Genomic DNA, 25,449 nt, shown 5'->3' on the forward strand with positions numbered 1-25,449 from the left:
CTGCTCCCTCTTGTTTCCTATGGTCAAGCCTCACCATTAATTTACCTCTGCAAGCAGTCTGTGAACCCCAAAGCTCTAACACAGCGTGCTGGAGTGCTTTTGATGTGTTTGCGTTATGGGAGTGTTAGGTCTTGAGATAAAGAAGAAAACGTTTTGAAGGCATTTGAAAACAAAAGCTTCATTCATTTAAAACACTCAGCAGATGAATGCCAGTAAAGGCTGAAGCACTGACAGCTTGCACTGACCTATCTCCCTCACTTTATTTGCAAGGTGACAGGAGTATATTGAATAAAACAGCTCAGCTCAGCCCAGTGTGAAGCTCTCACCTTTCCAGTCTCTCAGCCTTTAGCAAGACTAGTTGCTGCCTCATCACACCCTTTCATCCTGTTTATGCATAAGGAAAGGGCGGTGGGGAAGACTATGCAGCCTGAGCCGCATCCGGTACCTCTTAATGTATGAAAATAGTGGGTCTTAATCTCCACAGTTGTAACAAAGTGGTAATTTAATTATTATTATTCTATCTTTGTAAAATTGGCACATTTTGTGATTGGCAGACTGCTTGCACTAACCTTCCTTTAAAGAGCAAAATAAAGGTGATCATTCATCTGAAGAGGTATTAAATTTGGAAATGGTTAAGGGAAGCCATAGATTGGTGTAGTTATAAGTTGGGGGTTTTTTGTTGTTTTTTTTTTTTAAATCTTATTTGCCCCCAAAGAAGTCTTCAGTATTTTTCTGTCTTTTAATCCAGGTATTCAATTTGTATAATAACTAGGTAACTATTCTATTGAGCATTGACAAATTATTATCATTTTATAGCTTGCACTGTATGTTGTTTGTTATACATAATCTTTCAAGCAGATATTCAAAGTAAACTTGTTTCATTCATTTTATATCTTGAGATAGTTTTTTACCTGACATAAGTTAGAACTTCTTTTTTTCAGAAAATGATAAAAAGGTTTTATTTTTGATTGCTGGAAAAAAAGACTATAGTTTGCTTATTAGCAGATTTTCTTGCCATATATGCATGCATAATTAAAAAAAGAAATACACAAGTCATGAAAAACATATGAATTAAAAAATGCAGGTCTTTGTAAGCTGATTTGTTATTTTTCATTTCCTGGTGAATTTATCTTTACTCATTGCCATTACTATTACCCACTTTTAAATCCATCCACCCTGAAATTAAGCCAATGACTCACTGTTTTACCTAAGGAAGAAAACCATAATTTTAAAAGCTCCTTCAGTCAAAGCTGCATCTCTGTATCTGTAATTTATTTTAATCCTATTAATGCCCTTAAAAAACCCCAACCTAACAATAGAAAATCTGGTCTGTGTTGAAAACGTTTTTTTGGGTTTTTTTGTTTTTTTTGGTTGTTTTTTGGTTGTTTTTTGGTTGTTTTTTGGTTGTTTTTTGGTTGTTTTTTGGGGTGTTTTTGGGGTGTTTTTGGGGTGTTTTTGGGGTGTTTTTGGGGGGTGTTTGGGGGGTGTTTGGGGGGTGTTTGGGGGGTGTTTGGGGGGTGTTTGGGGGGTGTTTGGGGGGTGTTTGGGGGGTGTTTGGTGTTTTTTTGGGGGGGGGGTTGGGTTTTTTTTGTTTGGTTTTTTTGGGGGGTTTTTTTTTGGTTGTTTTTTTTTTGGTTAGCATACCAGGTTCTTTAAAATTAGGTTAGTACAAATGCATGAAGTTAGTTTGCTAATGTAGGTTCAGAAGATGTAACTGCATGAATTCTAGTAAAATATACGAAGAAACACAGACTTTAAAAGTACTTGCTGTGTATCTTTTGTAATTATAGCCTGGGGGAGTAAACAGTTATGTATGGGAGCTAGGCCATGATCCACCTTCACTGGCCAAACTCACCCTGTGTTTTCTAAACCCAGGATTTTACATAATATCTTTGAGGAACTTAATTGATATAACCTGGATAACATTTGAAGTGTCAAGTAACTTCGTAAGGTGTGGCTTCTGTCTTGAATTTAATAATTTGTTTGGGGCAGATTTAGGCATGGGTTAAAAATGATACAAAACAGTGGTTCATAAATGTATGCCTTCTGTCATAAAGAAACATCAGCCTGTAATATGGAGTAATTAAATTTGGACTTCATGGGACAGTATTTCTAAAGGTTTGAATATAGCTGATCTTAAAAGAATAAAATTTCTCAATATGTCAAGTGGGGAAATGGGGAAACAAAAATTAGGAATATTGATATTTTTAGTAAAACATACTTATCTTTGGCTTTGAAGGATGGAGGACCTGCAAACTGTTAGGAAAACTTCAAGGGTCTTGTATGGCATTTATCAGTCACTTAAATATTCTATAAGGATGCATGAGGATCTGCATCACTGTTGTTTCAAGCAGAGAAAATGAAATTAAGAGGAAAAATTACTAATTATTCATGTTAACAGGAGAAATCAGAGCGTGGCTGAAAATGGCTCTAACGCAGACTGCTAGAGTAGTGAAGTTGGGTTAGAAATGTACTAATTCAAGCATATTTGTTCCTGTGTTGTTATTCTAAAGCTTCTGTCTCAGCCTGAAATATCAATAATAATAATTAAAAAAAAATGTGATCTTTAGCAGCATGATGAGTGCCACTATACATGAAATTGCTGAAAAACTTAGGGGCCAGCACAAAACCAGTAATAAAATATTTTTTCTGTTGTGTATGAGGATACATTCTTACCTATCTACAAAATGTGCAGTGGTAGTCACAGGCAGTTGCAATGCAATGCTGTTTGTCTCAGATTGAAAACTTTCTGGGAAAAAAATTCACCAGAGGAAATCAAAACTTTACAGCAATTTTTTTTTTTTAGCAGTTGAGAGCATGTTTTTTCTGGATTCCCATGCCCAGGCTCCCTTTGAGCTTAATGTTAAATTAGAATTTCATATCACATCCTTCTTTAAATATTGTCCTTGGTAATCAGTGTGAAGGAGAAGGAAAGATAAAGGATGGGGGAAGAGTGGGTGATCTCCATGCTTCCCAGCAATCTAAATGTATCACAAAATCAATTCAAAACAAAACAAACCAAACTCAAGATGTGGTCTAGGATTAGAGAAGTATTCAGTGTCATAAAGGGAGGAAAACATGTTGTTGGGTAACTTTTAAATTAAATCAGAAATTTTCCCAAGACTTCAAATTGACTATTCTATATTTCTATAATGTTAATAATTTAACTGCATAAGATGTTTTTGCTCCATTTCTGGGAAATTTCACTTAATGTTTTCATTTTGTGCTTTGTTTTGTTCAAGTTCCCTTCAGAAAAGAAGAAATGTGGATCTTGTAAATATTTCTTACACTGGGAGGCAAATTTCACAAAACAGTGAGTTAAGCACGCTGATATTTAATCTTGAATATTGAGGAAAAAGAAACCTCAGACCAGAAGTTGTCTAAAATGAGTATTGACTTGCTTATCTTAAGAAATATTGGGTGTCTGGAAGAAGTGATGTATATAATAAAAGAGCATTTAACCACTTCTGTGTTTTTACTTAGTTTTTGTTTGTGAACTAATAAAATGAAAATTATAAACTCCAGCCTTTAAACCTCATTTATTTTAATAAACTTATTAGACTACAGTATTTTGAGTTTCTAAGATTCGATCCAGATTTTTTTAAGCAGAATTAGCTTTTTCTTAAAAGATGCAAGGAGTGTATTCCTGACTAATGTTGCTTAATTTGTTAAGTCAGTGCTCATAGCTCCAGGAAATAACAGGAAATTAATTGTATTAAATGGTTTACTGGAAGAGTCTATTGTCTTGTGCAGTCAGTTGTAAACAAAAGTTCTTTCATATTTTAGAGGTATGTCTTGTTGAAGTTATGCATATTAATTTAAAGCAAATACTTGGTGGCAAAGTGAAGATTGTGCACAAATGAGTTTTTGTGGTGTTTTTTGTTTGTTTGGTTTTTTTTGTTTTTGTTTTAAGTCAGAATAAAGGACACTTTGGAGCTATTGCTCCTAAGAGGATGGAATAAAATGTTTTGGTTTTTTTTAACTTTATGCAGGGTAGGAAAGAAGAAGATGCCTGTGTGCAAGTTATATCCAAATTATGTAGTAATAGTAGTAGTGTCTGAGGGGGGGAGAAAAGTGTCTGGTGTTCAGAAATGCAAAATTGTTTCTTGTTCTTCAAAATTTTTTCTGAGAAGGACAGAGAAATCACAAGCAAAAAAATTTGTGTCCCTTGTTGATTTTATTAGTACTTTAGTAGAGCATTGCACTGTATGACTGTATTTATTTATTTATTTTTTTGCTTTAAGAAACTTTCACAGAAGAAAAGCCACCCATCATCTCTCCATATGGGGAAACCTTTATTTGTGACAACTCTAAAGATTCTGAAGTAAGTTGAGAATTCTGGACATAAATGGTCTATCTTCACTTTAATCCTCATGTTAAGTGTTTTGTATTACCCTTATTTCTTTTTTCCTCTGCTTTTTCAGTTCCTGGTACCTTCTCTGTCTTTTTAGGTACATGCAGAAGGTTTATAGTGTAAATATTTGTGGACTAGTGGCTTTTCTTAATCTCGAGAAACACTTTGTACTCTTCAATAGTAGTAAGAAACTGTAGTGTGTGTTGGTTGGGGGTTTTTTAAACAGCACAGGACAGATAACTGACTTTTTTTTTTTTAAGCATAGAGCTGCCGTATCAAATGCAAAACTGTCATTACGGGCAATTGCAGACTACCTTGATGCCTTCCTTTTACTCTCTTGGATACAGTGGTATAGTGTAATACTTTGTGCCTAACTGAGGTTAAGTGGTGGGTAATCGTTAGAATTTACTAGTAAAGGTAAAAGTGGCTTTTCTCTCTTCTGATAATTGCAGATCAAGACTGGGCATCTCTACACAGGCTTGTGTATATCCTATGAAAATAGCTTACATGTTAGCTTAGATGATCTAATGGTCGCTTTTGGCCATACCCTTTTTTAATTCCTGTATATGAAAATTCTCAGGACTTCTGGTATTTTTCATGCATCCCCTAAACTTGCTGCATACCCAGAAAGTCACTTTTGTTGTAGGATTCTCTGAAGTGAACATTTTTGTTGGGGTCAGTCTTTGACGGTGTGAGTGCCATAGGTGGCATGCGGACAGATTTCTGAATCATGTAGAGATCTGGGGGGTGAATTAGCTTAGTGAGGCATCTACCAAATGCCGTGAATCCCAGCTCCTGCTTCTGTCTCAGCAGGATGCAGACCAGAAATTGTTGATTCTGTGATTGCATATACTTGTCCCAGCTGATGTCAAGCCACAGAGTTAGAGAAAACAGTAAATTATTCTTAGTTTCTGTCCTGGTTTTCACTCTAATGTTTCACTTTTTAAACTGTTGACTAAGATGAAGGCTACTCAAACAGATGCCTAGGATTTTTTTTCCGCGGTTTTAATTTCTTAAGAATTGGTTAGTGAAAACAAATGATTCAAATTTCATTTTCTAATGGGAGTGGTTTTAGAAGCATAAAAATTATCTCTATTTTTGGTGTGTAATTTCTTTTCCTTGGAAATATGTTGTGGTTTTTTTGTTGTTGACTTTCTAAGGAGGTACACATAAATTCATGTCTTGCTTCTCCTTCTTGTTACCTGCACACAAAAGTAACTTCTGAGCTTTTGTTTTCTTTCCTTGTGTACAACATCTCATCTGTGCCAGTTATTGTTGTCTGCGCCAATGTCTTTAAAAATTCAAAATTTAACTTTGTAATTAGTTCAATGGCATAAGCAGGTTTTCTAGAAAAAGTTTCCTAGCCTTCTTGTTACTTCTTGGCATTATTCTGTACCTTTCATTGAAATGGTTGGATTAAAAAAAAAAAGCATAACCAGGAAGGTTGTCAGCAATATTTCTTATCTTACAAAGGCACCAAATACAAAAATACCATGCTGTTAAACTGGATTAACTGCTTGAAATAAAATTGCTGTTTCTGCTGGTTGTAGAATCATGATTAATGAAGTATATTATAACATACTTTCCCTGATCTGAAGATTTGGTTTTTAATTATCACTTTCACGTAAGTGAACAGTTTTTGAATTATATTTATCGTATGCCTGTTGGAAACTTCATAGTTAATTTTAGTTCCATTAGTACTTAATTGCAGACAAAGGTCATAAAGAACAACTATAAAACAAAGGTCCTAAGATACATTTAACTTTCAGATTTTTTTCAGTAGTTATCAAGTATCCAAGGAACAAATAAGAAGGTTAGATAACACTGTAAAGTATCTGAGATTTTAGAGCTTGTAACTGCTGCTTCATTTTAAAAGATAATCTTGCGTAAGAATATAGTTTTGTCTACATACAAGAAAATGTAGCAAATTATTATACTGACTGACTGAAGTTTGTTCTCAGGGCTTGTAAGTTGGCCATTACCCTTTTTCCTGTTTCATTGGTGTAACAAAGCAAAGGTTTCTATAGGCTTTTATAAAGGGAGTGTCTGTAGCAATAGGTAATGAGTCACTACAGACTGGAGGTAAGTGACCGTGAGAGAACAGGGAATTAAGGTTGTAAAGAAAATATGCCTTTGACTTGGGTCAGGAAGAAAGACAACTAGAAGCAGAAACCTCTAAAGGGCAACCTGAAGAAGGATCTTTTTTTTAATATTGATTTATAAATAACACAAATAAAAATCCAGATGTTTTAGAGCAGATTTACTGTTGTGTCCAACTGATGAGTCAAGTATATTAGAATCCTTCACAGAAAAACTGAATTCTAATGAGTTCGGGCCTCTAGAGTGAAGTATTGGCTTTATTTCTTGCTCTAGACTGTCAGACTAAATTAAACATGCATATTGAGTTCAGTAAACTGTGTGAGCTCCTAAGTGTTGTGATGCTGTGGAATGCTGGCCAGACTGCAAATCTTACCACTTTAAAATAAGAATGCTTAATATATTAAAAGGAGGAATTTATCTTTATGGACCTGTTAAAAAATTTTATTGCCAAACCATGATTCAAGAATCAACCTGAGGAGAACTGTGTGACATTAGCTTTAATAGAAGATCAAGGTAGTATCTCTTAAGGAAGATGCCTGTCCAGAATGGCATTGAGTCTTTGTTTAATGTAGCCTCAGTCCTGATACTCTTCATTCAGTCTGTGTTTTAGCATTCAGGTTTCCTGACTTCCTGTTGTGATCAGCAAGACTACCTGTTAGAAAAAGCTAAAACCAAAAATTTATCTGAATTACTTCCTGATTGAAAATAGGGGATTTTTATACAGGGCTGCAAGTAGGTAGTTCCATCTCTCTGGGATCCAGAAGCCAGGTAGGTGCTTCCTATGCATAAGAACAGCACATATTTAGAGACAGTTTCTGTGTAATATATATACACCTACCTTTTAAGAAATACTTCTCCCTATAAAGTTGTCTGTAGGAGAAAATGCTGTTGCTAACTACCTTTGTATAATACCTCAGGGATTTGCAGGAGGTGGGAGATGGGAGTTTTTTCTTGTCTTGAGTCTGAGCATCTTGCCGAGTAATTCTGTAAACAACACATTGGAAATGCTTGGGTTTTAATTTGGGTGAAATATATCTCTTTGTGAGCAAATAGAACTCCCTGTCCCCACAACCTGTCTTCATTTGTGGACTTCTACATTTTAAAATCTACTGGCAATAGAAATGCATTTCTTGATTACTGCTTGGAAGTTCTCAGGCTCCCTGAATTCACTTGTCTAAGTACTGAAGATTGCAGAGTGCGCACGAGCAGGACATAGAACTGTTACTGTAATGGTTCAAGAGGGGGAGGAAGAGGTACTGCCACATAGCTTCAGTGGGGATGGTTTGTGGTTGGTTGCACCCTGATAAGCAAATGAAGATAGAAGATACTGGCCATTTTTACTCTGAAAATGTTTCCTGGGTGATGGTATTAGCCTCTTTACTATTGTGTAGAAGTGAGACACTGCCATTTCCCCTCCTTTTGTGAGATTCCAGGCAATCCAAGCATTTGATAAGCACAGGACAGGTTGCTTTTGAGTTTTGTGTTTAGTTTGTCTGTGAGGTTTATGGATGTTTTGGTTTTTAATTTTTTTTTGTCTAATCCTTGGTGCTACAACATAGTTAATAGCGTGGTGTGTGGGTGGTGGTGGTTGTTGGGTTTTGGTGGTGTGTTTTTTTTTTTTCTTATGATGGATCTAGCTGGCAGAGGAAGGCAGACTGTTCACCTAGGTTTATCCCAGTAGCAGCCTGCGATTTGCACAATTTTTGCTGCAGTGTACACATACTCAGCTTTGGGCTCTGTGCTTTTTTTAAGCTTGCCTTTTCATGTTGCCAAGGTACAGCCCTCAAGTACAAGATGAGGTACTGCTGCTCAGAACAAAAATGGCAACTGTTGTGAAAGCTTATTCGCTTTTTTCTGCCACCCTTCAGCTTTGTGACATACACATCAAAGCTTAAATGAGTAAATTAAAATGCTTCCATCAGAAAGCATGAAGATGTTCATTTTAGTTTGTTTTGTTTTTTTTTTTTTAAAAGAAGAAAGATGAGTAATGAGAAGCTTGGTAATGCAGTATGATTGTCAGATCAAGTTTAGGAAGTGTGAAATGTAACGTTCTTGAACAGTGTTAACTTTGACATTTCGTACACTGCAAGCAGTTTGTGATAAAAATTTTTAAACAAACATAAATGTGCCTTTTAGGAAGAAGATCTTGGCAAGAAAATGCGAAATATTTTTGATATGGCTGACTACAGTGTTACTGTAGGAATTTGAATTTACCTTTATTTTATCTTTAGTGTACTGTGAAGGCTGTACATTTAATTCAGAGAAGTATTGATATGACAGATAGGCTAGCAGTGGCAAATCATAAATGGTATACTTCATCTGCATGCAACATGTGGCTCTTGAGGTTAGAAAATTTCAGGGTAAAAATAATATTCAGTTGTACTTCAAGGAAAATCAGAGCACTGATATTTCTGTGCACTGGATTTCTTCATCTAATTGGTTCGTATCAGGTATTTTGGACTATGCTCAAATAAGATTTATTTAAAATGAAAATATTGAAAATAACATTTCTTAGAATACTTTTAAAAACGTGATCTTTCAAATGCATGTTTGAAAATGTGGCAAAGAATAGCTTTGCTAGTTAGACTGTTGTTTGTGTGTGATCTATGTCTACAGTAATTTAAACATCATTTACTACTTCAGTGCAAATGTTGCTTACGATATATTTCTTTTCTAGGAACTTCATGGAAATGAATTCCTGGCTTGTGGAAATAAATTGGATCTGGGAATGAATGAAGAGTATTATTCTTACAAGAATCTATGGTATTAAATAAGAGTTATAGAGAAATGCAAAATGTAAAGAGGAAAGATTTATTTACTGATATCACAAGTAGATCTCTACCTCTGAAGGCACAACCATGACTGTATTTATTTATTTTTTTCTCCTATTTTAGCCTTTACCCCATGCTATAGGAGGCGAAGTTTGGCTCTGTGGCTGTCCTAAGGCTCTCTAACCCAGGTTTCAGGATCTTTTGTGGATTTGGAAGATGTCCCTCTTTTCCCCAGTCAGAACAAGGAAGACAAGTTTTATTTTTGCATGTTTCCTAGCTAACCATGTCTGAGTACTGTCATACTGACCTCTTAATTAGAAAAAAACCAAACACAAAACTAAAACCCATTCTCTAATCCTGTCATGAGGCAGTGGCCAGTGGTTTGATGAAATGGGAACTAATGTGCTCCTTAAGTCTCCAGTCTATACCTGGCTTCTGTTGAGATGGGAGAAGGAAGAGAGAGGTCATACTGCAAGTCCAATGAGTGAAGCCATTCTTCTGAGGAAGGAAAAACAATTTTAAATTTCTTTTCAGGCTTCTAAAGGAACCAGGAAGTGTTACCTTGCCTACCAGACCTGTTGAATGGAGAAAGTAGGATTCAGTATAGTCATAATTAAAAGATACATTGTGTTTAGCATGTCTGTAGTTATCACAATAATTAAACAAGTTACAAATATATTTGTAATATGTTTTACCAATATTTGTTCTAATTGATAATTTTATGTATTTGTGCATTGTAGCAATATATTAAGAGTAAAATGCACTTTTTCTTTCTAGTTCCTTTAACAATCAGGAAGAGAAGACAAAGAAATTTACAAAAAATGAATCCCTGTCTCAGGAAAACAAGTTATTAGCACCAGAAGAATCTGAAAGTGAATCTGTATATTCTATTGTGGAACAATGTTCTTTGCCTTTAAAGAAAAAGAAAAATAAAGCCAAAACACACTCAGCTTCTTGTAGTAAGATACAAAGTGGAGATTCAGATCGCTTGGTCAGTGAACAAATGTGTTTTCGGCACTTTGATGGAGATCAAACTTCGACTGAAAATGAATCAATAACACCATATGCTTGTTTTTATGGACCATCAGTAAAGAAGGTTAAAGCAGGATGGCTGGATAAATTATCCCCTCAAGGGTATGGTATTTGCAGTGATTACTGTATAATTGTGAAGATGTATGTTTGTGTGAAAGATGTTAAGTTTGTATTTGGTCACTTTACTGTTTGTGGTGGGAAAGGAAATGGAACTGGTTTTGTTGCAAGAGCATAGGGCTCTTCTGAATTCTTAAGTTTTTAATGATGTTACCTATTCTAGAGTTTATTTAGGAGGTGCACTCAGGAAAAATGTATTTATTAATAATGTTGATCACCACTCATGAACTGTAGCAGAAAAATACAGAATTAATTTGTACCAATATTTCCAATATGTATGTACAATTTTGCTGATTTTCTGTGGGTCACAAAGTAAGTGAGAACAAATTCTTGATTCTGAAATACTACTTTATCAATTTAGCTGTAGATGTATAAATTAATAATCAGTGTGACTGGAGATCCTGTTGGTTTCAGAATTGTGCATATAAGTCGAGCTTTGAGTTTAGAAATACATCTAGGGTGAATTGTCTGCTAGTTTAATTTATTGATGTGCCTAAAGTTTGATGGGAGGAGTCTGAGCCCAAGTCTTGCTTTAAGATTTCAAATAATGAAGAGGAGAGAGGAATACAATAGAAAGAGAATAAACTCTTTGCCACATTTGTAGGTAAAAAAACCCAACAAAACCCAAAAAATAAAAAAAACCCCCAAAAACAAAAACAAACCCCCAAAATCTTATGGTTAATTTCTGTTATTTTAAAAAGTTTTTGTAATTATTTTGTTTTAACCTACTTTAAACTCTAGCTCTTCTTAGGTTGTTTTACACTAAAGAACACTCTATTATCAGATCTTCCCTTCATAATACTTGCAAACTCTGATGAAATTCTTCTAACCTCCTCTTTAATAAACCGAATAGGCTATTCTTCATTTTAAATTGTAGTTTCCAGTTCTCCAGTTGTTCTTATGACTTTTTTCTAAATTCCTTTTTGTATTGAAAGTGGCACAATTCTACTTTTTAAGTCTATTTCTGATCTTCACTAGTACTTAGGATCTAGAAATTAAAGCTGTTGTCCTTGTTGGTGCTGTAATACATCTACTTTACTGTACTCCTACTCAAGCCTTAGTAGTTCTTCATTCTTTGTTCTTAGGACTGTATGTTTACCTACACTGAAAGGTGGTATTAAATTGTTTGGCCTTTCATTATTTGGGGCTATAATAATCATCACTACTCATCAACTAGTACAGCAATTAAAATTTTTTTCAGTTTAGTGACAAAGTTATTGAATTAAAATGGTTGAGAATACAATCTGGTTTGAGCCCACTGGAAGGAGCTCTATTGTATAGCAATTTCCATTTTTTTGTTGTTCCTTTTTAAGAGTTCTGATTTAGCAAGTTCTAATTTTTTGGATTTTGGCTTTATTTGTGTTGATACAGTGATACACTGATGAAGCTGAATAGCAAGGAATAAACCTGGTTTAACAAACCTATTTGACCATCATGGAATTTCAATCTGCTCAAACTTTTTTTAATTTTAAATTATTTCAAAAGTTTCATTCACACTTATGGGTTGTCATTGTTTACTTTTGCTAAAGAATCAAAGAATAATTATACACAGAGTCAAAAGGCCTTTTCCCAGTATCATATGCATTTGCACATCTTTTCTTCAGAATTGTTAGTGTATTGACTTCTCAGAGAGCTGCAGTTAACTTTAACTTTTGTTTTATTTCAATTTTTTTTTTTTAAACAACATTTTTGGCAGTTAGCTAATAGAGTGATTAAAAAGTATAGTTCTTGGTTCCCGTTGACTCGTCTTCTGCTTTTTGAAGGAACAGAATTGTGAACAAAGTGTGAAGGCTTTCGATAAAGTACTGTGTGAGAATATATTCTTTGAAACAGATAATGAGTTAACCACAAAATTAGTACTAGTTAGGACTGAGTAGAACAATTGCAGGGTCATTAGCCTTGAGCCAGTGATATTCCTTCGCTAAATTTCAAGGACTTTCTTAAACGTGGTTTAATGAATGCTACATTTTATTAGTTCTCTTTCTTACAGTACCATTTCTCAAATATCTGAACACTTAAAGAAACCAACCAAAGGAAAAAAAGAACCAAACAATTATTTTTTTTTTGTCCCTTGAAGCACTGTCATTTTTTATTTCAGACCCTACCAACTGAATGTTTCTTTCTGTTCTACACCGCCCCCCCTCCCCTCCTTTTTATAGAGCTCCCATTTATACCTGACACTTTGTGTCTCTTCAGGGGAATGAATATATAGTGTTTTCTTAAACTGCTACAAATCATGCATTTAAAGTACAGGTTCTCTTTTTAGTTAACTCACTATAAATTGTAAAGCCATTCAGTTTACTCACGTTGTATGTGGTACTTAGGTTCAGTTTTTCTTCCCTGCATCATCTTGAAGTTTATTGACATTTTAATGGAAAATAGATTTTACATTGGCCTTTCCAGGTTATGAAAAATGATGATTTATTGTAGCCATATAATACAAGTTAATTAAGCCAGAGCTGCTATTTGATTAAAGTTTTGATAAACTATCACAGTCTACTAATCCTACAGCCGAGCACTCATTTAGCAGGAAAGGAGATAATGCTGGGAAAAGAGATGTTAGAGTGGGGTCTTGTTCTTGCTTAATTAACTTGTTTAATAGATTTTAGAATTGAAACTTTTATAGATGATAACTAATAGGCTATCAACCTTTTTAATGAGAATAACAGACTACTTCAGGTTCATGTAAAAATAATTTTTTTAGGAGGTCCTTATAGGTTCTCAGCTTTCCTTTTTGGAAAGTATCTTACGGAACTTGTAACACTTAAAGGTATACTCTGTGTTCAGAATATTCCTTTCCCTCCGATAAAAACAGTCAGTTCTTGTCCTTGTTAGTTTCAAGCAAAATTACATTTTTGAAAGTTCTTTTTCTTCTATCACTTCAGCAGTGATATAGAGCACATGGGGAGGAAATAGAAAGAAAACTGAACTGATTAAAAACATGAAGATACTGATTTATAAAAGAAGTCCAGTAATACTCTGCTTCTTGTTTCCAGGTATTTTTATTACACTTGAAATCAGCATCCTCCGTTTGAGAAGATATGATAGGGCTAAGATACGTTTTAATTTTCGAAATGTTTAGGCCCACACACAGGAAGCTAAACATGATTTGACCTTTCTATACTTTGTGCTTGAGACATTCTTAAAAGCCAGTGTTAACTTGTGTTTATAATTTCAATTGTATTAATTTTTGTTTCACAGCAAATGTGTGTTTCAGAAGCGCTGGGTTAAGTTTGATGGAGACAGCATTTCTTACTACAATAATGAAAAGGTAAGTGGCATGTTTTGGTCATGTTTGGGACAAAATTGCATTAGTGTAATACACACATTACCATGAAGAAATTCAGAAATAATTACAAAGGAATATTCATCTTAAATTAATTTTCAGTTGCAAAGTACTAGGATGAGACATTATTAAATATTTTAAGGTGTCCTTGAGATCTTCATGTATTGTTCATCCTCTTGTTTCCTAGAAGGGCTTGTATTCCTGACCTTTTCAGGTAGATATTATCAGAACTTCTTACTTTATTGGAAGAGTGACACTGCTGCATTCTGCAAAACAGAACAGGATCATGCAAAACACATTTAAGAGATCCAGTGTTATTTTGATGGTGGTTGCAAAGTGTCTTGTCATGGGAACCCAGCTTGCTGGAGATTTTGAGAGAAATATTAAATATGTGGCATAGAAGACCTTTTAAAAACCCCAAACGCCATACACTTGTTTACTCTTTAATCAAAAAAAAGTCTCTTCCCTGTTTGTCTTCTAGGAATAATCACATATCATTGGACTAGGTTATGTTTGAGTGGGTCTCTTTAAAATCAGCGTAGTACTGCGATGTCAGTGGCTGTTCTTTGGTTCTGTACCTAAAGATTGAGTCTTAGTGAAACATTTCCAGACTTCTGAGTTGTTTTGTTTAAAGTAGTTCAATTCTGATATGTGATACAAAAATGGATTTGTAAATCATGGTTTTCAACAAAATGTCTATTCCTTTTATGAAATGGAGATGTACAAAAGACTTATATAACCTTTTGATACTACTTTTTCCCAGTAGAAACTACATTTTTTTTTAAGGCCTGTTTTAAACATGGCTTTTTCTGAAAGATTTTTTATTATTTTTTTTATTTGATACACTTTAGACCACTAAAAAATTCTTTTTCTTTCACTCTGTGATTAATTAATTTCTCCTCTTAGAAGAAATGAAGAAGTTCTTAAGTGACAGATATTTGTGATTGTATAATAAGTGTGTTTGGTGGAGATGAGGTTATATGCATGTGTGTTATTTGAAATGCTGGAATATTAATGCATATTAAATTAGATGCATATTAAATTAGGAACAAAATATTATTTCAGGTAAAAGTTCCCAAGCAGTGTGCTGGGTGGTGGTAATATAATATGCACACTGTTAGTCCTATTTTAACAGATTATGAGGGGGGTAGAACTGAAGTAGAAAAAGACTGTTTATTTCCTGAGGAGCTAGAGAAATTAAGAACAAGCTCAAAAAATTATTTACATTGATCTTTATGCCTACTGATTAGGAACATGAAACAATTTGGTTTTACTTGCTTACTTTGCTTCAGTCACAGTAGAAGACATGATTTTGTAGCTGAAGGGAACAATGGAATAACATTTGGATTGCAGTGACAAAAAATATTACCCCTTTATGGTATTCATCCCAGGGCTTCAGAGGAGCAGAAAAGCAGGGTTAGTCATTAAGAAGGACTTGAAAAATACAGCATTGGGATTTGCTTCACATTGTCTGTAGCATAATTAGGGAAAGAAATGCTAATACAGAATTTCAAATCTTGTATCTGCACTGGGGATTTTTTTTTGTTTTTTGAAGGTCACTGAAAGAGTTACTGGGAGATCAATTGCTGTAGAATAGTACATGTTATACATTTGTCTGTCACAGGAGATTCCAGGAATCTTCCTTTCTGCTCAGGGGAATATTTAGCGAGTCACACGATGCATAGAAGGCTGCCAACTTTCCATCCTCCAATTAAAATGTCTCTGTGATAGATTAGACTATCAGGAGCTTGCAAAAGGCTTGGTCTGAAGCCTCTTTCTCTTGCTTTTCCTGGAATCTGAGTACAAAACCTCACTCCTGGAATCAAAAGAGATGCTGGTTGGTCTGTGTGTCTCTACAGTTTGACCAGATCTGGGTGTCTGTCTTGTTAACTCAATGAGTCACATATGCTAAGAACTTCATATGTCTGAGAACTGCGAGGCCTGAAGCAAATTCTGGGAACTGAGGATTTGGTGAAACTCTTGGACTAGCTTGCAGATAGGAGGAAAACATAGTTGGCTACCAATAGTTCTCAGTGCACAGTGGGATTGTGTTGGGTGAGCCGTGGTATCACTAGGGAACGTGAGTTTTTAGTACAGTGGTCCCTGCTGGATCACTACTCCCACACCCAGAGTATTCATATTGCCTGCTAGGTGGATACCAGCATGTTCCTGCTGTTGCTTGTGGGTTGTTACCTTGACATCGTAAGCAACTATGTGCAGACCCGTCAAGACCTGCATGCGGGTCAGGAGCCGTTTCTGGTAAAAGATGGGGATAGTTATACAGTTTGTTGCAAGGCAGTCTAGCTATATATATTTAAATGGGGAAGTTGTTGTTTTAACTTTAGATCTTAATGACAAGTTCTGTCTATTCTAATGTGTGTTTGTCCAAGGACATTCCTACGCAGGCAAGCAGGTTAAAAGGAATTATACTTTTGGTTTCACATATCAATTAAAACTGGTTCTCAAAAGGAAATCAATCCATACTCCGATATTTTTCTATTACAAGCAGAGAAGGGTAGACTCAGTGGAATGAAACTGTTTATTTTATCCAGAAACACTACCAATATTAAATAGCTCTATTTGTCATTCAAATTAGGAATTTGAAAAGAGTGAGGTTCTCAAGAAGGGGAAGTGTACTGCATGGCTAATGAAGAGTGAAACAAGTGGAGGATGGGGTGGGAAGACATAGAGAGTAGTATTCTTGAAAATGTGTACTTAACCCATCTAAACGCTTCTCTGAATGATTTAACCTCAATTTTCTAAATGTTTCTCTAATCTTGATCTAGTTGTGCATCAACTTCTTATCGATAGAGATCTCTTTTTTACTTTATATCTGCATATATGGAAAAAAAAATAGTTTTCTACAAACAGCATCTGACCTAGGAACGGTTTTTGTTTGAATCTGTGATGCTGCTCATTTCTTCTATGTTTGTGGACCTGAGCAAGTTGATGTGGTCAGAGCAACATCCTGTGTGGTTTTGTCTTAACAGAATGTGGTGAACTGAAGTGAGAGCAAATTGAAGAGGGGAAGGTAGAATTGGAGAATTCTTTTCAGCTACCCAATATGCACAGGTTTTGTTTCAAATTTCTTCCTACTTTTGGCAGGAGAACTCTGGTGCTCTAACGTGCACTTTTTAGTAAGGCAAAACCTGCTGGTTATGTTGAAAATTTTTATATAAAAACAGCTTAGGGTCCCTGACAAATACATTAATGATTTAGGAAAAAGTCTTGCCTTTTCATGTGGAGAACTTTAATATTTTGTTTTGTTATGTTGCATGTGAGCATAACAAAGAACAAAATTCACTGCAAAACAGGTGAATCATTGTCATTCTTGAAATAGGTCATATTTAATCTGTTGTGGAAGGAAAGCCAAAGCAGTGTGAAATGGTGTTTTCTGGGATCTTTTAGACCAACTCTGAAATACAACTGCCAAGGAGTGACATTGGACTGTATTTGAAAATAAAAGTTTTCATCAAAGCAGTTGATATAAAAAAAAAATATTTCATTTGCCACTGGAAAATTTTCTGTCAGAATTTTTTAGCAGTCTTAAAACTAGTGTACATCTCTCAGTAACAGAAGAAGTATCTGTGAGGTTCTTGGCCATGTGTGTTTGTGTTTTCTATATTCTTAAATAATTTCTAATCTGGAGTATTTCAAATAGAGAAATTGTATCTTGATCAACAAGAGCTTTTTAACAGTAGGCATTATTTCTTGCATGCGAAGGAGAAGCTGCTGCAGAAAAAAGATTGAGAAATTATTATGGCTTAAACTGTATTTGAAAATATGTATGCCTTGGAGAGCAAAGCTTTAAAAAAGATGATTGTTTAAATAGCAAAACCAAAACTATGCTCAGCTTAAAAGGAAATGGACTATTTTTTTTAAGCAAATAAAATAAAATAGCTGTGACTTCCAGCAGTCTAAATTACTCTCTTACAGTACCATATACAGCCAGTAGATGCCTGCAAAGACCATGATACAATGATATCTGAACACCTTTAGAAATAGCATATGTAATAAGTTTGCTTTGCTATTGTGAATGATCAGCAGTTAACGTAATATCCAACCTTATTAACAAATATGTTAAAATTTCTCTTCTAACAAATATAATGAAAATAGATATGCAATACTAAGACCATTCTGAGTGACTGTAGTTCTTGTGTGTAATTACAGTAACATGTTCACTTCAGCTGTACCTTGATATTTCTATTTATTTATTTGCTAAACTGCATTCACTGTCGTGTGTTAGTACCTAGAAGTGAAACAACATAAGAGTGTGAATTTGGTGAAAATCAGTAGTATGTTAAACTGAGTACACAAAAAAATGAACCTGTGTATCCTTCATGCTTAGCATTCACAGTGGTTCCTTAAGTCCTTGTATAAAGTCTATTATAATAATTTATACTTTGGGAGGAAAGTTATTGCAGTACAGATTCTTTATAGGGAGCTGGCTCTTGGACTATTACTGCACCTGGATCATAAATCTTAGCAGTATTTCTAAATCGTCTTAGTCAGAAAACCAATTGATCAAAGCATAGTGGAGACAAGAGCAGCAGCATTAACTCTGGAATCCAGGAATCATGCAGAAGTATTTCTGAAGTGTTGCAAGTCTGAGCTTTCCTCCCCCCCCACCCCAGAATACTTAGGTTAATTAGGTTAGAAGATGAAGCTACTTGGAGAAAGTACTTGTAGCAATTCCTTTTTTCCCATCTTGCTTTTGTCTTCAGTTCAGTTGTCCCAATTCCTAGTTGGAAATGAGCAAATTCTGGGAAAACTTGCTCTGATGCCAAATCATGTTTTTGAGGGATTGTTCTCCTCCTGTCTCATATAGCAGAAAAGTAAATACCTGATCCAAGCTAGAGGATTTTTGTTAGCAATGACAGGGCAATGGATTTTTCCAGAAAGTGGTGACCCCCTTTTAGCTCAAAATTAGGGATAAAATCAGTGAATTTACTGTTCTTATTGTTTAGTCACTGAAGGAGTCAGGAAGGAACAGAAGAATTCTTTGGAATTTTCTCTCTGGAGAAGACACAATTTTTTCCCTTGTCTGATTCTATTTTACAAGTGTAATAGTTACGTATTTTTTTAATTATGGTTCTGTGAGATAGTCAATGTAATTTACTTTGGCATAAAATCATAAATTTAAGAGAATATGATATTTTACAATATTTGTGCCATGAGACAATTTATGAAGTGGTATCTCAGATATATGCATTCTAGCTCACCATGGGATTTTACTGTATTTTAGAAGGCAGTAGGTATGCATAGACCCAGAACCGTGACGTTGGTGATGTGTATGTAGGCAGTGAAATGGTTTACTTACTGATGCAGTTTTATTAATAGTGTGGTGAACTTTTAGGAGCACAGCCTGTGTATGTGAACTTCCTAAACATCAGGCAAGTAGTATTACCTGAGAGATCTTTAACGGTTCATGAGTGTTATTAACTATTTCTGTATCATTTTTATTATAGGAAGTGTTCTCAAAGGGAATAATACTGCTCTCTGCTATAGCAACAGTAAGAGTTCATGGGGAGAATAAATTTGAAGTTGTCACATCCCATAGGACTTTTGTCTTCCGTGTGGATAAAGAAGGTAAGTAGAACATGTGTAATTCTAATGATTGCCAAAGCCATGTAATCACTGCTGATAAATTGTATTTGTGAAATATAATTTGTTATATTACCTGGAATATTTCTGGAATCCAGCTGTGTTGGGCTCATAAAGTGAAACTGGAGATTACTGTAAGCTTTATAAGAACAACGGAAATTGTTGGGGAATGGCTTTTAAAAATATCAAAATGAGAGTACTATTTTCCAACTCTTCTGCCTCCTCCCCCATCCTTCCCAAAGATGAATTTGTCTGGACATTCCTCAGGTTTCACTAGCAGCTCTTACAGCCTGTATGCTCTCAGCCATCTGCTCTGAGTCACTGATTGATATAAAATTGACAAAGAGCAACAATGAAGTTGATGGCTTGAATGTGATGCTGTGATCAAAGGAAATCTGGGTTTTTCTGTGTGTCTGTATTTACTGCCTTATACAGTATTTTCAGCCATGTATTAATAGAAAACACAAATGTAAATTGTAGTAGGGAAGTTAGTATGCCTTCTAATTTAATGCTTTATCAACCTACAGCTGTAATATGTGGAATCAATATCAGTGCATGTATGACTTATTTATGGAAACAATCAAATGAAACGGAATACCTAGGAAAAAAAAGATATGCAATATGTATTTATAGCAGTACATGCCAGACCCATTAGAGCTAAGGGTCTCTCAGCACTTCCATTATCAAATCCCATTTTTATGGGTTATAGCTTGGTTGTAAACATTCACTGCGGGCTGTAACAGGAGTGCAGCATCAGTGAACAAATCCTTCTTACCAGGTTTGGCTCAAATCATTTCAGGCATTTTTATGCTCTTAGCTGAGTTAAAAAGTATGTCTATTTTTATTATTTTTACAATTCTCTTCCAAATTTATTTTTTTATTTTTTTTATAAATTGGAACATAGCCATCTTAGTGCAATGCATTTTGTAGGGCTGGAATTTACTTTATGGACCATTGCCTTTGAATACTATAAAAATGTTAACAATTTATCGTGACTTATAAAGCATATTCAGAGCAACCACTTGTTATACGTGAAATTGTGTTTTCATTTAGTATGTAACCATCTTTGGACATAGTGGCCTATCTGTAAAGCTGTTCACTTAAGGTTAGAAATGGGCGGTGTACAAGTAACTTGATCCTTCCTGTATCCAGAGCTGGATGATGTATTCATAGTAAATTATGTGAATAACCCTGCTTGCTTGCTATTAAGCACACAAACTGTTACTTGATGCTATTCCTTCTGTGGATTTGTGGTTGGGAATTGTTCTGGCACCATTTGAAGGGTACTTAACTTCTTTTCAAAGATTTTGAAATGGAACTTCTATATATATTTCATCCCATGGACCATATTTATTAACTTCCCTTTCTTTCTGCTGGAGTAGCAAAATAAAGAATGCTATCATTGTCTTCATTGACCTGTGTCCCAATGTTGGTATGCAATCAGTGGATTATAGTGGAGGGCATTTGAGGGAGATGTTGTTACATGCTTGCCTTGTTCTTATTTTCTTTCAAATTTGTTTTGTTTGCTTTCAGTGCTCTGATTTATTATTTTTTTCTATATTAAAAATACAATATTTTTTGATTGATTTAAATACCTAGAGGGAAGAACTATATATAATGAATTGGAAAGTTTATGGGCATTTGAGGGCAAAAAATTAAGTAGTTAAGGGATAGCAATGAATTCGAGAATAATCTGCTCAGATGCAGTGTGATTTTCATTGGACTGAAATACCATTAAAAAAAAGAAGACTTCTAGAGGAATTTGATGCCCTCAACTGTACTGAAATATTCCATTGATCTTTTCAAAGTATGTTAAAAGAGTGTGTATTAAAACAAAACTTCTAAGAGGAGCACTTGGATCACCTTCCCTGTGCTAGTCTGTCCAGCTATCTTCCTCTTCAGACTATTTTCTGATGCTTAAATTCATGTATTTGTTCCTTCTTGTTGCACATGTGACACAAAGTAAGCACGTTACTGTTCTAATGGTGCTCTTTGCAGTGTTCAGCACTGATTGTGTCAACATTAGATATACTGCGGATAGAACTTTCCTTCCCTCCTTGCCCACCCCCAATAAATTTTATGACCTGAATCTTTCAGAGCAAAGAGTTGAAATATTCATGATGTTCCAATCGCATGAGGTAAGTCTAATTCATTCAGAGTATTCGGCACTGAAGTATATTGATCTTGGTCTGGTGAAATATCTGAACGTAGTGAATGAGACTGAGTGGAACTTTATTACTTCACCTACTTGTATTCATGTATTTGTAAGATGTTAAATTAATAATGCATGCAAAGATATTAAAACATGCATTTTCTTGATTACTCAGTACCTTTGACAATATCAAACTTATCCACTACACCTTAATGGAATAGATTGTAAATTGCCAAATGTTTTTGCTTAAAAGCATGGCCAAACATATAATAGCACTGGCAATGGCTTGTGTCTTTAGTGACAGATGATATTTAAGCTCCCTGGTTTTTGCTGCATAACTTCTGGAGTTCTTTCTCATTGATCTGGCTTCCAGAAGGTGAACATGCCACCTGTCTACCACCTCAGTCTTCAAGCTGTCTGGAATTAAGCATCTTGGAACTGGTAGTTACGATTTTAAGAGTCTTGATCATCAGTTTGTATAACTTTCAATTTGTGTGTTGATTGTTGGGAGTTAATTGAATGGTTGTCTGTGCTAACATCTCCACTGATACGGACTTTCATGTTATTTTTATTTATACCTTGTCTTCAAAGTGGTCGTTCTCTCTGGAGTGGTACAGCTATACCATCAACCAGCATAGCATAGTAGGAAGAAGAGGAAAACCAATATGTAGTGAAGAATGGAGTTGCTGCTTAACCATATGTCTTTGTCTATTTTTTTTTTCTTGTTTAGAAGAAAGGAATGACTGGGTTAATACGGTGCTCAATGCCTTGAAATCACAGTCTGATAATAACTCTCAGTCTCGAACTTCTGTCACCCCTGAGAAAAGTGGGTATCTTGAGCTGAAAGGATACAAAGCCAAAATCTTTATTCTACTTCAGGGGAATACTGTATGGATCTGCAAAAATGAGCAGGTAAATTTTTCATATGCTTTTTGTGAATGAATGCTTATAAAGATAGTTTAACTAGTGAGTTGGAAATTGATGGCTCTTTGTGAATAGGTGCATTTCAATATAAATGCATATCTCTTTTTATGTAGTACTTTATTGCTGCAATTCTCAGAAGGCTTCAAAAAGCAGGTGAAGAATCATTATGTCTATTGTACAGTGGAAAAAATGAATATGTAGTAAGGTGAGGTGAAAAGCCCTGAGTGTCACAACAGGTTAGTGGCAGAGCTGGGATTAATTCACTCTTAACATGTGTGCCATAAGCACTCTACTAAATCAGAAGGCTTATTTTGTGCACAGGTTTCACTGTCCTATAATACAGTGCTCTGGAAAGTGTGCTATACAGAAGTAGATTGTGGTATTTAAATGATACTTCAGCTAAATGTTCAAAACTGATGTTCTTTGTGTTTTTAAGAGCCTAGATTGGTCAGTTTCTGTTGTGCACCGTAATATTTTAAACAAATCCAGTATTAAAAAACATGAAGTAGGCCTCTCATTTCAACTCCCAAAATCTAGGGGTTTTTGTTTTTTCGGCATGACTGTATTATGATGTAAAGTAGTTAGCTGTGGAACTCTTCAGGATGCTGTAGATACGGGATAAGTGAGGATAATTGGGTGCAATGAATGACTGTGTGAACTAGTGGAAGAAAAATATATTGTAGGACATTAAGTGGAAGATATTACTTCTGTGTGAGGAAATTGACTCACAAGTAGCTGGAACCTGGGAGGGCATTTGAGGGAGATGTTGTTACATGCTTGCCTTGTTCTTATTTTGTTTCAAATTTGTGTACAGGCAAACTCCTGTTTCAAATGTGAATGGTCTCTCACTAAGACTTTTCATTTTGGAGTTGATCTCGTTTCTTCTCCTGTTATCCTATTAAGTGTGACATTATTTAGATGGGCTTGAGGGACCACATAGTGTTCAATATTAGATCTTACTATTCTTTCCCAGGGTATGGCAGGAAATTTGAGACTGAGAAAGACTTTTTTTTTTTTTTCTTTCTACTTACTGTGCTCCACGGCAGTTTTACTTGTCAGGTACATTCTTTGAGGTCAGTCAACGACCAACTAATCAAAAACATGATGCAATTTATGGATTTATACTGTTCTATTGTAGCTATAACAAAACTCCACAATGATTTAGACATGTAATATTTCACCAAAAGTGGCTACATGCCATTTGAATTTAAGCCTGCAAGATGTGTTTTGCTGAATGAGCACCATGGAGAGAAATTGGTCTTCACAGTTGAGCACAGTACTCTCTTTAGCTATACTGAAATCCTCAGTCTTGATTATTGTGCTGAATAGGTGACCTGCCAGTTAGTTTAAGTAAAGTTTACAGGTAAATGTCTTTAAGGAGGAACAAAACCAAAATGCAAACACCACCCCCTCACCCTAAGACCCTGTAGTTCACTGAGTTTCTCTTACATCATTCCAATAGAAAGAATGAAGTTGACCAACTTACTTTACAGTCTCTGCCTGTGGGATGACCCACACTGTGCTGCAGTGCTCAATGTTACTACTCCATTGTGGGGTTTCCAGGTATTTCATCAGTGAGAATCCTTGGAATGCGTTCTTATCAATGAGAGTCCTCTCTTGTGTGGATGTTCGTTGTAATGAGCCACTTTTACCTTCAGAATTAATACTGTATTCATCTCATGCCCCTGAATACTTTTGAGTGCTCTCTTATGGATGCTCTGAGCTTCTTGGTTAAGGGACAAATGTGGTACTTTGTCGTGGTTTAACCCCAGCCAGCAACTAAGCACCACGCAGCCGCTCACTCACTCCCCCCCCATCCAGTGGGATGGGGGAGAAAATCAGGAAAAGAAGTAAAACTCCTGGGTTGAGATAAGAATGATTTAATAGAACAGAAAAGAAGAGACTAATAATGATAATGATAACACTAATAAAATGACAACAGTAGTAATAAAAGGATTGGAATGTACAAATGATGCGCAGGGCAATTGCTCACCACCCGCCGACCGACACCCAGCCAGTCCCCGAGCGGCGAATCCCTGCCCCCACTTCCCAGTTCCTAAACTAGATGGGATGTCACATGGTATGGAATACACTGTTGGCCAGTTTGGGTCAGGTGCCCTGGCTGGGCATGAGAAGCTGAAAAATCCTTGACTCTAGTCTAAACACTACTGAGCAACAACTGAAAACATCAGTGTTACCAACATTCTTCACATACTGAACTCAAAACATAGCACTGTACCAGCTACTAGGAAGACAGTTAACTCTATCCCAGCTGAAACCAGGACATACTTCAATGAGGTATACAGACTTGTGGAGGAATTTCTCTTCCAGAGTGATAGGTTATTAGAAACTAGCGATGTCCCTCTTGAAAGTCTCAGTACCAGGCATCCATTTTTTGCTTGCTTTCTTCTTCCTTACTCTACCTGCATATAACCATTGGGAGCATCTTTCTTGCCTCTAGTAGTCCTTTGATCTTTCTCTGTTGATATGGGGCGCTCCCAGCTCTGCCCACTATTGCTGAGTCAGTTTTTCTGACTGTATATGTTGATACAAAACTGTTCCAGAGCCAATTCACTGTTGAAGGGCTCTTGATTGCTCTGTTACATGTTTTCAGGGTGCAGATTATGACTAAGGTAATCTAAGACTGCTCCCCCCACCCTTAAATCTCCTTTCTTACAGATTTTTTAAATGACTATTTTGTGTGTGCATGTGTGTGTTGGTTCTGTTGTTTGTGCGGCTGTATGGTATCAGCTTTGCCCTTTCAACATCATTGATTTCAGATTTGCTTTAGCTGATCGTGAAAGCACACCCTTATACAGCCTTTGTACTAGATGTTTATTCCCTTCTACTACATGGATGCTCTGCAGAGATCACCGACTGCAGTGCAGCAGAAGGCAAACCAAAATCAAGCCCTGAAACAGAATGAAGGTTAGACATGGTGCCAGCCTCTCAGCTGTGTGTATAAATATTACAAACAATGGTGCAAAACCAGCTTCTTCCCAAAGCTTATTTACTTAAAACCAAAAATATCAAATGGTCGTAAGAGATTTCTTTTTAGATCCTCCATTTGAACAATGTCTCTTTCTTTATGTGATTTCTGGCTATTTGG

General features: G+C 35.6%; 1 protein-coding gene across 6 annotated transcripts in view; it reads left to right on the top strand.

The window, feature by feature from the left end:
- ARAP2 (ArfGAP with RhoGAP domain, ankyrin repeat and PH domain 2) overlaps positions 1-25,449 on the top strand; it is a 134,390-nt gene that overhangs the window by 12,026 nt on the left and 96,915 nt on the right. For all 6 annotated transcript variants that reach the window (XR_011326143.1, XM_069792080.1, XM_069792095.1 and 3 more), the window contains 7 exons: positions 3,243-3,313; positions 4,245-4,324; positions 9,132-9,217; positions 10,003-10,359; positions 13,576-13,645; positions 19,129-19,249; positions 22,147-22,328. Coding sequence is in view for 5 of the 6 variants with exons in the window: in XM_069792080.1 (XP_069648181.1) it covers positions 3,243-3,313; positions 4,245-4,324; positions 9,132-9,217; positions 10,003-10,359; positions 13,576-13,645; positions 19,129-19,249; positions 22,147-22,328 (967 nt within the window). In the remaining variant the exon portion in view is untranslated. The remainder of the gene's footprint in view (positions 1-3,242; positions 3,314-4,244; positions 4,325-9,131; positions 9,218-10,002; positions 10,360-13,575; positions 13,646-19,128; positions 19,250-22,146; positions 22,329-25,449) is intronic.

This window comes from Haliaeetus albicilla, chromosome 1, assembly GCF_947461875.1.
Source record: "Haliaeetus albicilla chromosome 1, bHalAlb1.1, whole genome shotgun sequence".
Classification (NCBI taxonomy): domain Eukaryota; kingdom Metazoa; phylum Chordata; class Aves; order Accipitriformes; family Accipitridae; genus Haliaeetus; species Haliaeetus albicilla.